The sequence below is a fragment of the Podarcis filfolensis genome (assembly GCF_964270895.1).
Source record: "Podarcis filfolensis genome assembly, chromosome: 12".
NCBI classification, from domain to species: Eukaryota; Metazoa; Chordata; class Lepidosauria; order Squamata; family Lacertidae; genus Podarcis; species Podarcis filfolensis.
In genome coordinates, this window is record NC_139614.1 from 44,246,167 (window position 1) to 44,261,369 (window position 15,203).

General features: G+C 39.8%; 1 protein-coding gene across 4 annotated transcripts in view; it reads right to left on the minus strand.

Annotated features, from left to right (window-relative positions):
* Window positions 1-14,672, minus strand: part of WDR37 (WD repeat domain 37) — a 55,547-nt gene extending 40,875 nt beyond the window's left edge. For 2 of the 4 annotated variants that reach the window (XM_083579829.1, XM_083579827.1), the window contains exons 1-4: window positions 14,458-14,652; window positions 5,513-5,544; window positions 2,074-2,251; window positions 1,263-1,359 (exon numbers count right to left, since the gene is read on the minus strand). In XM_083579829.1, coding sequence (XP_083435955.1) covers window positions 1,263-1,359; window positions 2,074-2,211 — 235 coding nt within the window. In that variant the 5' untranslated portion in view covers window positions 2,212-2,251; window positions 5,513-5,544; window positions 14,458-14,652. Of the gene's footprint in view, window positions 1-1,262; window positions 1,360-2,073; window positions 2,252-5,512; window positions 5,545-14,457 lie in introns of all 4 variants that reach the window. The other 2 variants (XM_083579828.1, XM_083579826.1) reach the window with 2 other exon arrangements.
* Window positions 14,673-15,203: the final 531 nt, after the last annotated feature.

Sequence of the window (15,203 nt, forward strand, 5' to 3'; positions counted from 1 at the left end):
CATTCAATCACAACTTTTAAATTATCACACATTCCCTATTTCCGAGGTCTCAACTATGCAGCCTAGTAGTCTCCAGTTTCCATCTACCAAAAGGGCTTTTTGCATCTGCGGTTTATCTGTATACCACAAGTAGTAAGCGTAATCTTAAACCAGCAGCCATCAGATTCAGACATAATTTCACAGCAGGCTTTGCTATGAGTAAGTTGCTTCAAAACTACAGTTCCAACGGGAATAACTCTGATGCAAAAGACCCATTAGTAAATGCAAATAAAAATTCAGGAAGGAAAGACTGCTATCTCTCTTCCACAATGAGCAAGTCACCGCTTGCCAAAGAGCTTGTTCCTGCATGTAATTCCACTCCAGATTGGAAGACAATGAACCCAGCATTAGAGCTTTAGCATATTTTTGCCAAGTTTAAAAAGAGAGGGCATCCAGTCTAGATATCTGGCACAGCAATCTTGAATCAATAAACACAAGTAATGATAATAATGGAGAATTTTATATATTATACAGCCCTAAAAAGTAGACATAATTCTTCACAAATTCCAAGAACCCATGGAAGTTAGCCCCCCACGCTGGCTCTGTCCTCAACATCCTCTCCAGACATCAAGAAAACCATCACAAAAAGAATGGGGGAGTTGAAAGGGAGAGCCTATGTACATTCAGCCAAGAACATGTAGATTCCCCCTTTCAGGATTTGTGTTCAATGTGCAAAGGTCTGGAGATGAAGTCAGCAGTGGTGGAGATGAACTCAAGGATGGAGGTGGGGGTAAAGCAGGCAGTTCTACATATTCTGTAGAGGGCTTATATGGCAAACATATTATGCCTTGCTATGCATAGTTACATTTTTATGCTGCCTTATGATTAAACTGCTGTGGCTTTAAAATATTGAAGCGTAGCTGATACTTAGTTAAATAAAGAATTAAACAGGAAGTCATATCAGACATCCAAATGCTCTGTTTCTATCTTTATATATATATATATATATAAACCTGCATACTGAACATGACAGACTGTACGGATCAAGTTAAAAGGAATTAGACAATGCAAGTGCTAGGACCGCAAACACATGTGATACGTGGATATGTAACTTGGGAAATGTAAGTGTCCATTCAGAGTTGTTACTAAGCTGTTAATTCACAATCATGTATGGGGGCAGGGGACCAGAATAATTAGCTGAAATATAATGCATCTAGTATATTTTCCATGCCCTTTCAACTTTTCAAATATTTTTCCAATACATTATATAAAGATCAACTCACATTCGAGATTTTCAATGTAGAGGTTTTCAAACTCTCTTTCTATTTGGCCAAAAAGTTCCAGGAGTGTATTTCTTACAGATGATGGTAGTTTAGAATCCTTGAAAAAATGAAAAAATATTAAAAATTATTGGAGTGCTTTATATTGCTTTAGTGCATTTTTGACCCTTAATGCCCATTCTGTAATTTTACTCCAAAATCTATCCTGAAATAATTTTCCCATTATACCAAAGAAGAGTTCAAATTTAAATCATACTTCGATCTCCACTGTTGTGTTGATTTGGGGGGGGGGGACTATTAGTGAGTCACAGAACACTCTGCTAGATGAAGTGAGTGCTATTTTGACCATGATTCAATCATAAACCAAGTAGCAAGGAATGGTGGGTGCCTCAATAATGAGGATGCCTTAACTGTCCGAGCCAAGGCACAGGCTTGACTCCCTGTTCAGCAGTGAAGATCAATGGTGTGGCTTTGAGCACCTCCCCGCCCCCCCTCGTTTCACCTGAACATTCACAAAAGGATGTGTTGAGGATAAATGAGGTGAAGGACTGAATGCTTAGGCATTCCCAAGTTTTAAACTAGGAGTTATAGCCTTTTACATTTCACCACTCCTCACAGTATGGAAACCCTCCATGCTGCCTTGGCAAGTTTTGTTTTATTTTGTTTTCAAAAAAAATATCTTTTGTTTTTTGGAATTATATGGAATTAGTCTTGCTGCTCAATAGATTGTTACCAAGCTATTGTAACTTGCCTTAATAGGATTAAGTAGAGAATTTAAACAAACATAAGACACACAAATTCCAGCCAAATTTACCTGGCCTTCCAACATCTCTCTCTGCAATCCTGACCGCTCCTGTTCAGAACTGTTTGTTCTTCGTATAGAAAGACTGTGAGATTTGCGTTTCTGCTTGGCTTGGCGAGCAGTGGCACAACTTCCACTTTCTGTGGGCATTACTTCAAAAAAATAACTTCCCAGAAGTTCCTAAGATAAACTAAAACCAAGTGTTAAGTATTAGAATTTGCCTTATATAATGAGTTAGTCTTAGAAGAAATAATTGTAATGGAAAAATTTAAGCCTGCAAAATTCTTAAATCATTTTTAGGGAAGGGATATTTTGTTTTTGTCTGAGGAGTTAAGATTATTTAATTCTGATTCTATTTAAAAAATAATGCTGCGGATATATGAAAACAGGAGAATTGAGACCACATTCTCTGCCATTAATTGTTAGCTAAAAAGCCACCGTATAAATAAAAAAAAATCATCCTCTAGGCTAGGGGCCTACTAAGTTCCTTCGAAATGCAAACCCAGTGAGAATTCCAAAATGCTTCCAGCAAACAATCAAACACCTACTGCAGTTCAATGAAATGCATGCAAAGTCATAAACCCAGCTGTAAGTAAAGGAAGATGATGTTTGAAGGGTGGAGTCAGGTAATATTTAGTAGAATATTTAGTAAAATGTTGCAGCAGTTTACTAACTTGTTCTTTCATAAAACACCTTACACAAAGATTGTGCTATAATCAAATTAAATTCTTTAAAAAGTTAATTCATTTAACATTCAATGCTATTAAGATTATTAAAATGGATTTGCAAATGTATCTTTTTTTAACATTTGCTCTATTTGAAAATCATCACTATGCATTTCAAAAGTCATCTGAACTGTGTTTAAATTACCTGACAGTACCTTCAACCATACTTGCCCATGCATGAACCATACTGCTCCCATAAGAAAATCAAGTTGTGCTTCATTTAGGGAACAGTGTCCAAGAAACTACACTGTATCCAAATCTTTTCACAATTAATATGAATCTATTAAGCAAGAAACATTTTCCATTTCCTCCCCTCCTCAAATTCCATTTTAACAAGAGCTGAAGCATTTCGTCAATTAAAAACCTTTCAGTTAAGAAGATGGCCACTGTTCATCTGACAGCAGAATTTGTTCTAGTACAAGAACTTACATAAACATGGGAGGCAGACAACACTTTAACAGAGGTATTCCTCCTCTCCCCCATGGGAAAAAATGCCTCTTCTAAAATGGTGTCTTATTCATGTGTCAATAATCTAAAGACAAATAATACTGTTCAGAATTATAATTCTATTTGTATACCATTTTAAACAATTATAGCTCATAGTTAATCAATTAAATTTTCTTTAATTGGTGCCAGCTCTAATTTTAACATGTGAGTTTTTAGCTTCAATAACAGAACAATGGCTAATTGTTACTTTGAATCAAAGGTTAAAAGACTATCAACTCAGAAGGCAACATTCATTACCCCCACCCGAAAAAGAATTCCAAAACAATGACAGTCCAGGAAAGAGACCCAGGAACTTGCAAAACAAAGAAGAAAGCAATAAAGTTAAGCAAAGAAGTTTGAGCAGCATTTAAAACAACTGTGTGGAAATCCCTGATGTAGGGAGATCTGACAATACACCAACTCTCAAATTAGGAATGAGAACTGTTATATACATCTAACAACTAGAAGACTGTTGGGGTTTGAAAAATCTAGGTTATGAAATCTACAGCCAAAAACAAATGCATGTTTTGCAAATTGTAAGGCAATGTAGTGAAATTAACACAGAAAAATACTATGTGACTCTGTTTAATTAGACTTACTAATTAAGGCTGAGGATACTGTATGTTTTGGTACATGGATATGAGCAAGGAGCATTCCTCTGAAACAACCTTTCCTACAAGCTAAACACCCTTTTCACATGTACTTTTCTTGTGACTAGCAACTAACAGAAATGGTATCAGCGGTTTGGAAGATGTCTCCAAAAAGGTCAACCCGTTAGTGATAATTTCCCTCCACTAGTCATTATTAAAATTCTTAAGCTCAAAGCAGACCCAAGGGGACTTAGATTTTCCTCATTTTGTGTTAGCTCTGGCTAAAAGATCTACTACACTCAGAACAGCTGAACTTAAATAATGTATTTTAATCTGATGGTGCAATTTAACCTTCCCTTTTAATCATGGTCAAACGTTCTGCAAAATGAACACTTTATTTAAGCCATTTTTCACAGCATCAGGAAAACAACCGGCTGTTTAGATACAGGCCCTTTTTTATCATTTCCAACAAGAAAGGAAGAGCCACAATTAAAGTGATACAAACCAAATTTGGAGAGATGGAAGAAATCATTTTAATATTTATTCATATTTATTCTAAATCATGCACCTACATCTACAAGGTGCTAAACAAAACACAGGAAAAAGTCAAGCCCCTGCCCAATGCAGTTTCCAGTGCAATTTAGACAAAACTAAAAACCTTCAAAAACTGGAAGAGAAGGACAAACATAATAAAGCACCGTCAAAACCTTTGAGGGGGAAAAATACAATTTTAGAACTAGAGAAGTTATTTGCTCATAAAATGTTAACAGCTTAGTCAGTTGGACATCATCATTCTGCATTTCATTATACTAATGATCCTTTGCACATCTTCATGCACCAGAATGACTGCAAAATTCATGCATTATTCAGGAAAAAGACATGCTTAAATGCAAGCCCTCCTCCAGATCTTGCAAGAAGTTATACCTAAAGCTGAGGAGGCAGCAAGCAAACACACACACAGAAGACAGGAATAAGGAGAAATTAACAAGCAGGATTCAAGGGCCCACTGACACGTGATATTTCTCCTACACCAACCACTGTTGTGTGCAATAAACATGTACACCCTGTATGTGACAACACAGTATATTTATCATTATTAACACACACATCACGAAGCCAGCATAGGAAAAAATTCATGTGCAGCAGCTCCAAGTGTACTTTAAGGCTGCAATCCAATGCTAACATACATGAAAGTAATCCCCAATGAACTCAATGGGGCTTACTTCCAAGAAGATATATATAGCATTGTACTGTAAAACTATCCAAAAGACCGAACAGCCTTTAGCTTTTAAAGAGAGATTACTGAACCTTAAGGGGGGGCGCGGAATATTATCCTTTAAGCTTTGGTAGCAAATCACTTAAGTTGGAAAGGTGATTTCTGTCAAGATCAATTGCCCTTTCACCACAAAAATCTTACAAATTTAATGTAAGAAATGGAATTAACTGAACAAGTCCTTAGCAAAACAGTATGGCACATGGAGATACACAGCACAATCCTATACATGTTTACACAGAAGTAAATCTCATTGAGTTCAATGGGATGTACTCCCAGATAAATGAGTATAGGATTGCAGCCACAAGAGGGGATCATTGCTGGCAGTTACCTGGATTCACCCTATTAAATTAGGTTTTCAAAATAATGGAAATTACCTGTCCAGTATATCAGTGTCATGTTAAATATCCTATGAAAACCATATTAAATATTGATTAGTGAAACAATACAAAAATTAGTCAAAAAGACTTTCACATTTTAAGTCAATTATTGCTGAAGCATGCAAAACTACCACCTATACTTTAATCTTCCTGCTATCATGCATGTTAAGGGCCACAATGAGAACATTAGTGAGAAATGAAAAAATCCACAGTTCAGATGTTGCAGTTTACGTTCAGTATGAGCTGACAGGTACGCTTACTGCACCATCATAAGCCTACTTCTTGAAAGCATATTCCATTTGTTTCCATGAGATTTAATATCAGTGGAATTGTTTTAGAGTAAAGCCTTATTCAGGTGTTCAGCCTCCCATGAGGGATGAGTGGTGCCCTGCTATGCCCCCCCATGCTATCCACACATTAGGGGCATGGCAGCATCAGGACAGCTTTCCAAATACACACTGGCTAGCCCCATAAACTATGACCCTGAGCATTCAGGGTTGCAGCTCATGGAGACAGGCAACACACATTTGGCAAGTTGCCCCACTGCAGACATGCCCCCAATGTATGGATAGGACTACGCAGGAAATAGTACCTGCATGCAAAGACAGGCTCTAGTAAATTGAGTGGACAAGACCAATAGTGGGTCTGATGGTCAAGAAGGCAGCTTCTGCACAAGCTCTAGATAAAGGGAAGTGAGGGGTTGGTAGAGCTCGTCAGCCAAGGAAGGTAGCCCATCTAGGAGAAGCAAAACTCTGCTCCCAAACCCCTGCTGCCTTGGGAGATATCCTTGGTAGAAGAAAATGCTAAGGAGTAAACCGTGCCCAAATCTGGAGTGCAGTTCCTAAAGCAGTTGGGTGGCATCTTGTATGCCTCCTTCCCACAACTCCTGCAGCCAAGCTGGTGCCGAACGTATTGCTCGACTTTCCTTTGGATCACATCAGCAAGGGCCAGGGGGTCTTGCCATCTGGGAAGTCCAAGACCTCCATACTCACTGCCCAGGCTTCTTCCCCAGGAAGGTCAATTTGGTGCTGCTAATGCAGCAGTTTGACTTCACCCCTGGAGATGCACTCCACAGTCTCTCGAGACAGATGGGTGAGAACCAGAGAAGGGCCATAGCAGAGCACAGGGACACACACAATGTGGATGCACCCAGCCCCACCTCAATTGATTATAGACCTGTGAGGATAAATACACAAGTACAGATGTAGTTGTAATCCAAAGTATGCACATTCACTTGCAGGTAAGCATAGCGTGAAGTGGATACATGGGATCTCTCTGCACACCACTAGCTAGGCCATACTGATCAAAATACAGTGTCAAAAGAACATAATCAGATGATTCAAGACAATAGGTAAATGTTAACTATAATATTACATTGTAGACAGGAATCTGCAGGAATCTATACAAACATCCCTGCGCGCATAAGTGAAAATCACAAAAGGGGGAACACCCTCTAAACACCCATTTTTTCCTGCTCTCCAGCTCTCTTCAATCCAGACCGAAATATCTACAGTTGAAGCTCTGGGGCTGGCTGGAAGATGTGCGCTTCAGCTGTTAGGTGTGGAGGCTGAGCAGCCTAAACAAAGCCTTGCTGTGCCTCTGGTCTTTTGGGGGCTTTCTGTGCCCTCAATGACATCCTCGTCTGGCTCCAGGGAGGGTCTCCTTGGAAGCCCTGAGGACTTTCCCCCATTTCCTGGTACGTACGTATGTATTTCCCAGTGCCACACAGATACGCAGTCGCACACAAGTCAACTGTGCATTAAGTGGGGTGACGCCTGAATCTGGAGTTTCTCAAGTTCTGTTGGGAGTAGTCTCGCATTCATAGGCCAAAAGCTGCAACTGTAGCCTTCCCATGGCAACATATGAAACTATCAGGTCACCTAACATAGGTCTGGTTTCTGTAAACCACTGTGGATGAACTTGACTGTGTTTTTTAATGTCCCCTTCATTTGTTGCAACTGTTTCACATAAGGAAGTCAGATCAAGGTTTGACTACACATTTGAACTATATTCATTTGAACTAGTGTTGCACAAATGATATTTTCAAAGCTATTTGCTAACGTAATGGGGCAGCAACTGATGACTCCAACTCAAAACAGCATTATGGTAAAGGTAACATCACACTTGAGTATATAAGAACTAGTTTGCTAAGTTGCAAACAATACTCCCTTAAATGCCCCAAGCAAAAAATTTTGTAACAGTGATAAATCAGGTCCACAGTAGAAAAATGACTTGCCTTAAGTTATTCACATCCTAACAAATCATCCCATAGAAGGTAGGAGAGATATAAAATATTCTACAACAGCAAAGAAACAACTATACAGTTTTTTAATACTACTATTCCAGTATCCGAATTATCCTTTACTGTGCATGTTTTATACCTTTAAATAAAACACACAACATCTATTTTTTATTGAGTGTATCAGATTATTTCTGATTATTTATTTTTGGAAGATAAAATGTAAAACAAATTATCATTTAATTGCCAAAGATGAAACAAGCATAGCAAGCATAAAAGATCAAGCAACAATGTTACAAGGTCACCTACTTTAGCAATAGTTGGTATTCCTAATATGCTTACTTGTCCGATCTTAAGTAATCAAGACGAGTTGTGTAATGAAAGAAAAAAATCCCTCAGGCATTCATGTTTTTGAAAGCCAAGAGACAATATCTCTTTCAGGAAATATCAGAATGTGGAAAGAATTACTAAAGCAGTGTGCTTCCTTTTTTGTCCATTTAAAATTGCTTAAGTTTGAGGAAGGGAGAGTGGTAGAGAGAGTATAAATGCAAAAGCAAACTCCCCACCCCTTTCTGCTCTATTCTCCAACATAGTTTGATTTGGCATTCAAATTTTAAACAGGCATTATTATTAATAAATGAATACTTTCCTGGGAATGAAGAAGTGCAATTTAAAAGGAAGTGAAGCACTTGGAAGAAGTGTTTCCCTTAAACTTCTTTTTAACAGACACAGAAGTTAACAGGTAAGATTTTCAGAGGGCTAGGCATGTTAATCTGTTGCAGAAGGAACAATAAAGAGTTTTGTTGTGCCTTAAAGACTACAACATTTATTGCAGCATAAGCAATTAGTTAAGATTGTAGAATAAAATTAAGCCTTGTTTAGCAGAGCAGGGATTTTCAAGCTGTGTTCCAAGGAAACTAAGAATTCTTCAAAGATTCGTTGCATTTACCACATACACAAAAATAGTAATGGTAGTCAACCTTTCCTAAATGATGGCTTGCTCACAACCAGTGTTAGATAACCAGTGTAAAAAAGCTAATCACCACATGGCACCTTAAACCTAGGTTATGGGTGCCACCTCTGTCTAGTCACTTTCTTATGTGGTGGGGTTTATTATTGTTATTCATTTCTATACCCCTCTAAAGAATCAAATGAAACAATCCAGAATAAAACAGCAACAAGACATTTCCACAAACTGGCTGGCTGGCTGGTGCGCAGCTGCTTCTTTTGGTGCTTGGGCGCACAACAGAAAATGTTGCTGCGTACTAGCCATGTGATGGAGATGTCAGTCCCCAAAAATGTTTTGAACTAAAACTTCCATTGAAGGGACGTGGGTTGCACTGTGGGTTAAACCATAGAGCCTAGGACTTGCCGATCAGAAGGTTGGCGGTTCAAATCCCCGCGACAGGGTGAGCTCCTGTTGCTCGGTCCCTGCTCCTGCCAACCTAGCAGTTCGAAAGCACGTCAAAGTGCAAGTAGATAAATAGGTACCGCTCTGGTGGGAAGGTAAACGGCGTTTCCATGCACTGCTCTGGTTCGCCAGAAGCGGCTTAGTCATGCTGGCCACATGACCCGGAAGCTGTACGCTGGCTCCCTCGGCCAATAAAGTGAGATGAGCGCCGCAACCCCAGAGTCGGTCACGACTGGACCTAATGGTCAGGGGTCCTTTTACCTTTACCTTAAAACTCCCATTATTCCTGACTATTGGCCATATTGGCTGAGGATGATGAGAGTTGCAACCCAAAACATCTGGAGGGCACCATGTTGAATGGCATTGTTCTAGACCAGTACTTTAACTAGGGGTGGAGGCCTGAGCAGCACTCCATGTGAATTCAGAGCACATTCATGAAAATTCCCTGGAATCCTTTATAAATTTCAGATAGTCATCAGAAAGACAAGTAAACAAATCTGCAATATTATGACAATTCTGACCACCAAAATCAGCAGCCATGATTCAGGGAAGCAGACAGTTCTGTTTATCCAGAAGATCTCTTCACTTTTCCTGGTGTCAGTGTCCCAGAGGACAATTCTTCAGTCTTTATATAAGATTTGCCAAACCAGTTTGCATTAGGAACAGGAGTGGAAGGGCAGTATTAAAATAGAAGGTTGGGACAGGATCATAACAAAGAATATTAAGCCAGGAATGGACCCAGTGGGTCAGTCAGTTAACTGAGGAAAGCCAGCAGATACAGGAAGGGAAGAAAACAAGCAACAGGAAACCCAGTTCTAATATGTTCTGGTAAAAAACTGCTGAGACACTGAGGCAGGAAGGAAACAGATTGAAACAGGATGCCATGTGGAAAGGTTGGTACATGCATATCACCTGACTAGAGCACTGAAGTTCTCAAACAGCGGCTACAGAAAAAATGAGCCTCGTCTAAATTTGGCATTATGCATCAACCTATACCCAGCCTCTAGCAAATGGTGGCCCAAAGAATTTGACTGTGATGACCTGACAGCAGAGTTCTTCTCACACACTATCCACAATGCAGTCTGCTTTTTAAGTCAGGAGTTGTGTGGCACAGCATGGGAAGCAGATGATTGGGTGGATAGGCCTGTTAGATGGGCTAATGACAGCAGGCATATATGAAACAGTCCTCTGGCCTAACAGCTAAAATGTCCAACCAAATTACATGATTCTTTTCAACCAGTAATTTCCTGCAGTGGATTTTCACTTGCTGTTGAAATAACCTAATCGCTGAGTTCTTTCATAGCTTCCAAACCTCTGCTAATTTTCATGAGCAAAACCAGCAATTTCCTTAGGTCACATCATTGTTCACTTTCCTTATCATAAACACACCTGGCTGAAGTGCGTGCTTTAAAGCCATATCTAATCTCCATTTACTTTGCATAAACCCAGATATTTATCTGCACATTTCATTATTCCATTAACAATATTATCTCATTCTGTTACACATCTCTCTTAATTCCGAGCTTGCACAGTGTTGTTAAAAAGCCCTGACCAAATACAAAATTTCTTCACATGTTGCTGGAATCCAATGATTTTTATAACAGCAGAGATGTGGTCTTGCTTTCCTCAAAATTAATAAAGCTTTATTCTTGTATATTCACAGTATACTCCAAAAGTTTCTGCTTATTTTAATATTTTGTAAAATAATAATGTTCATAAAATATAAATATTAGTAGGAAAATATGACAATTTGATTTGAACTTGAAGTCTACAGGCACTTGGAAAACACTCAGTCGTTTTCCTGATTAACAGCTAAATAGGAGGAAAGCACCTCCATCACTGGCTGATAACTGCATTTTTAAATTCATCATTATGGGAGTTTGGTGGCTATTCAAACAGTACCAACAATTAATCCAAAATGAAATTAACCATGATCACATTATATAGCATATATGCTGAGTACTAAAATTCATCCTCTGAAGATTATACAATAACATAAAGTACATGTTGCTAATTAAAAAATCATAGAATCATAGAATCATAGAATCATAGAGTTGGAAGAGACCACAAGGGCCATCGAGTCCAACCCCCTGCCAAGCAGGAAACACCATCAGAGCACTCCTGACATATGGTTGTCAAGCCTCTGCTTAAAGACCTCCAAAGAAGGAGACTCCACCACAAGAATGCTTGTGAAGATTCCACATAGTTCAGAATATAAGAAAAATTCAAAGCCTACTTTGAGGTATTTTTCCAATCAAGCCATGTATAAATTTTATAAAATAAATAAAATAATGAAACTGAACAAAATTGTCAAATCTAGCAATCCCACTGTCATTTTTGCAACCTAGGGGATGTGCCACAACTTGCCATTCTAACCTAGTAATGCTGAAACTATCTGGGCTTTTTAATCACATACTCAGTAATACAATCTTATCTCAGCCATCCAGTCAGGAATGAGATTGTTCATGTCATACATGCACTGCCCAAGATATCCTCTGCAGCACTACTTTTTAAAATAAATTCTGCCTGTCCCTCCTGTTCTATTCTTTTAAATACTTTCCACCTTCCCCTTTTTCTCCTTGCTGACAAATAGCATAAGGTAAAGAAAATTAGAATTCAACTAACCAGTGACAAAAGGGTTTTGAAAATTATTATTTTAACACTTTAATGCAAATGTGGGAGGATTATGTGTCAAGGGATATTGGAAATAGTTATTTCTTCCATAATCAAAGCTTGAGAATTAATAGCAACATGGGAAGCTGCCTGGTAACAAGTAAGACCAACCAACCACTCATCTCTCTCAGTATTGCCAAAACAGACCTGCAGGAAGTCTCCAGTGATTCAGAAAGGAATCTTCAAAGTCCTACTTGGACATGATGGGAACCTTTTGCAGACAATGAATGTGCTTCACCTATTGAGTTGGAATGCCTCTCCCAAGTTTCTATGTCAATATGTGATTTTTTTTATGCTACAGTATTTTTAATTTTGTTGTGATATATATTTTTATTTGGAAGCCATGTCATGTTTGATTTTATCACAGAATAGGATATAAATGCCTGAATAAACAATCACCACTGTACGCAGAAACATAACCTGGAAACATTCCAGCAGCACAGTAACCTGGGCATTCAAAATTTCTTGCTACTTCATTAGAAACAGAATTTCAGTGTGAGATTCTATCAACAGTCCATCAAGATCAGCATTATTTTAAAATGGGTAGCCAGAGGCTACAGGGTGATTTATATGAACAACAGAATGGCAATACCTATGTCTCATTAGTCCTCACAATCTGACAACCTACTGCCTGCATCACTTTTAAAGTGGGTTGCTTATTTCTACATGTAGCATTAGTACCTTAAGAATCTGTGATGCAGATGAAAGGCATGCTAATATTCTATGTATAGGAACAAGTGATCAAGTTTAAACATTATGTTAAACATAATGTAAACATTAAACACCATGGGTAACACCCACATGGGTATGATGTTTTTTATACACTAAATGTTACTTCTTCTTGGGCCTAATATCTGGAACATACCATCTTTCAACACGATGAGTAGTAGCAACTAACAGATTGATCCTGCATTTTTCAGCCATGGGGAGGTTGTGACCTTCATGAAACCTTAAGAAAATAAATTCCAAAGGATGTGACATTTCATAGGTTTTGTGTTATATTAAATGTTTTCTTTTACTTATCTCCAGTCTATACATTTCAGCAAGAGACACCAAGAAACTTTATGTCTCTTAGGGACAGCTATTTTTCTCCTTAAGATCATCTCATTTCTAAACCTAAAGGAGATGCATCCTAACAACATTTATATATAGCCTGCAGGTTTATCAGAGAGGCTCTCTTTTGTTTTGGTTCAGGCAAACAGCATTAATCACTTGTTCAAGGAAAACAAATGCAAGTGAAGGCTTCTCTGCCATTAAATCATTAACCACATCACTGTTACAGAAAAGGTCTAACCAAACTAGGTGGCCTCAAGTAACCACTGTTTGAGCTCCCACTGCATAATAAGTGAATAATATTAATTTACCTTAATTGGACAACATAAAGATTACTGAGAATTTATTTGAAGTGGTCTGAATACTTAAAAATGATATGTAAGTGATTACTACTGTTGGAAATACATATATGTGCTATGTGAATGCTTATTTTCATTAATAATACAGAGTTACAACAGATGCAACACTGTTTCAGTTCACTTGGTGTGAAACTCAAACACCGCAAGCCCTGTAGAATGCAGCCTAAGCTATTTCCAAAACTACAGAAAAAGAGCTGTTATTTTATTACAGGGAATGTGTTTGGGGATGTGAAGTTCACTGAAACACTACAGGCTCTCTGAATCTAATTGGCAGCCTTCCACACACTAATTGCCCTGATTACCTCATTTGTTCAAGAAACATACATCTTGGAGCAAGGGTACTGGTGAACACCTCAGCATTCAAACAGCAGGATTCACTTTCAGGCTATTCAGAACAACCACCACTTAACTTTAGACAGTTAATGTGACCTTCTCAGTGTGTGTGTGTGTGTGTGTGTAATGTTCTCCCTTTTGAATGAGTACTGTAAATCCTCATTTATTTATCCTGGGCTTTCCCTGACCATTAGTACCAGCCGCAGATGTCCTTGGTTCTGGCTGCTCCGAACTTTTTAACCTGATAACGTTAGCTTGACTGGATTCCTGTATTGTTTGATGCTGTGAACTGTTTACAGCATAACCAGTTACGGTCACGATAAAGCAGCACAGCTGTTGTTGTTGTTGTTTTAAGTAAAATAAAGCAAAATGCGGCTGCAGGCAGGCCCCTTACACCCTCCCCCAGTGCCTCTTTCTTCAAATACCCCATTCCTGTAAACCTGTCTATTTTATCAAACTTAATTTCTGCCCAGGCACGCACACACAACTGAAAAACAAAAAAAAGGTTGAAAATGAGCACAAACGTGTAACGGAAACACAAAGAAGCATGCTGTTTACATGGGGTCCATCAACTCCCCACCCCCCATATTGCGGGATATCCCTCAGCAGTTCTCCTAACCTTCACACACACACGAGGCATGGTGCACCTATTTGCCACTTCACCTCAACCTTAATACAGATCTTGTCCCCCCCTCCCCCAAACATACACAGACACGCTTCAGCTCTCTGTGGAGGAGAAGCAGATGGGATTCCTTGGCCTCCCCTCCCCCCGGGGGGCTGAGGGGGACGTTTCCCCCTCAGGGATAGGAAGATGGCGGGAGGGAGGGGGAGGGAGAGAGGCGCGGGCTAAAGGCCCCCCCAGAGCTCGGCTCACCTCTGAAATCCAGCTGGGAGGCGGAGGGGGCGGCTCCCGAGCCCGGAGAGGGAGGGAGGGAAGGAAGGCGGGGAGAAGAACAAGCCAAGCCGAGGAGAGAGGGGGGGAATAGAGTGGAGGGGAGACAGCTCCGGTTAGGAGGAGAAAGAGGAGGAGGAGGAGAAAAGAAAATGAAAATAGGAGGAAGAGGAGGAGGAGGAAAGGTCAGAGGAGTCCCAAGGGAACAGAGGGGCAGTGAGGCCCATAGAGCAGGAGGGGCCAGCAGGAGAGGCAGAATCAGTAAATACAGAGAGGACCCGCGAAGCCAAAAGGACACCGGAACCAGAACCACGGACTGAGCGAGCCGGTTGCACCAGACCAGACAGGCCCATCACAGCCAGCATCCTTGGAACATGAGCCAGAACCTGAACCCCGGACCAGGGAACACCCCAGGCCGCAACGCACACGTAGGCCACCGGCGTACCTCGAGGACTATGAATGCGACCTCCCGGGCAGGACTGGAACTTAGAGGGGAGGGGTGTTATGTACTGAGTTGAATAGGATCCAAACTGCAGCAGTCTGATTGGTCCTAGAACAATAGGATTCAGAATGCAGCAGTCAGATTGGTCCTAGAACAATGCAGCAATATGATTGGTTGGCAGGAACCACCCAATCATGCTCCAGATAGAAGTGAATCCACAACCTGATTGGCTTACAGTAGAATTCCGGAATTAGCCAATCATGTGCAGCCCATTGTGTAAATAATG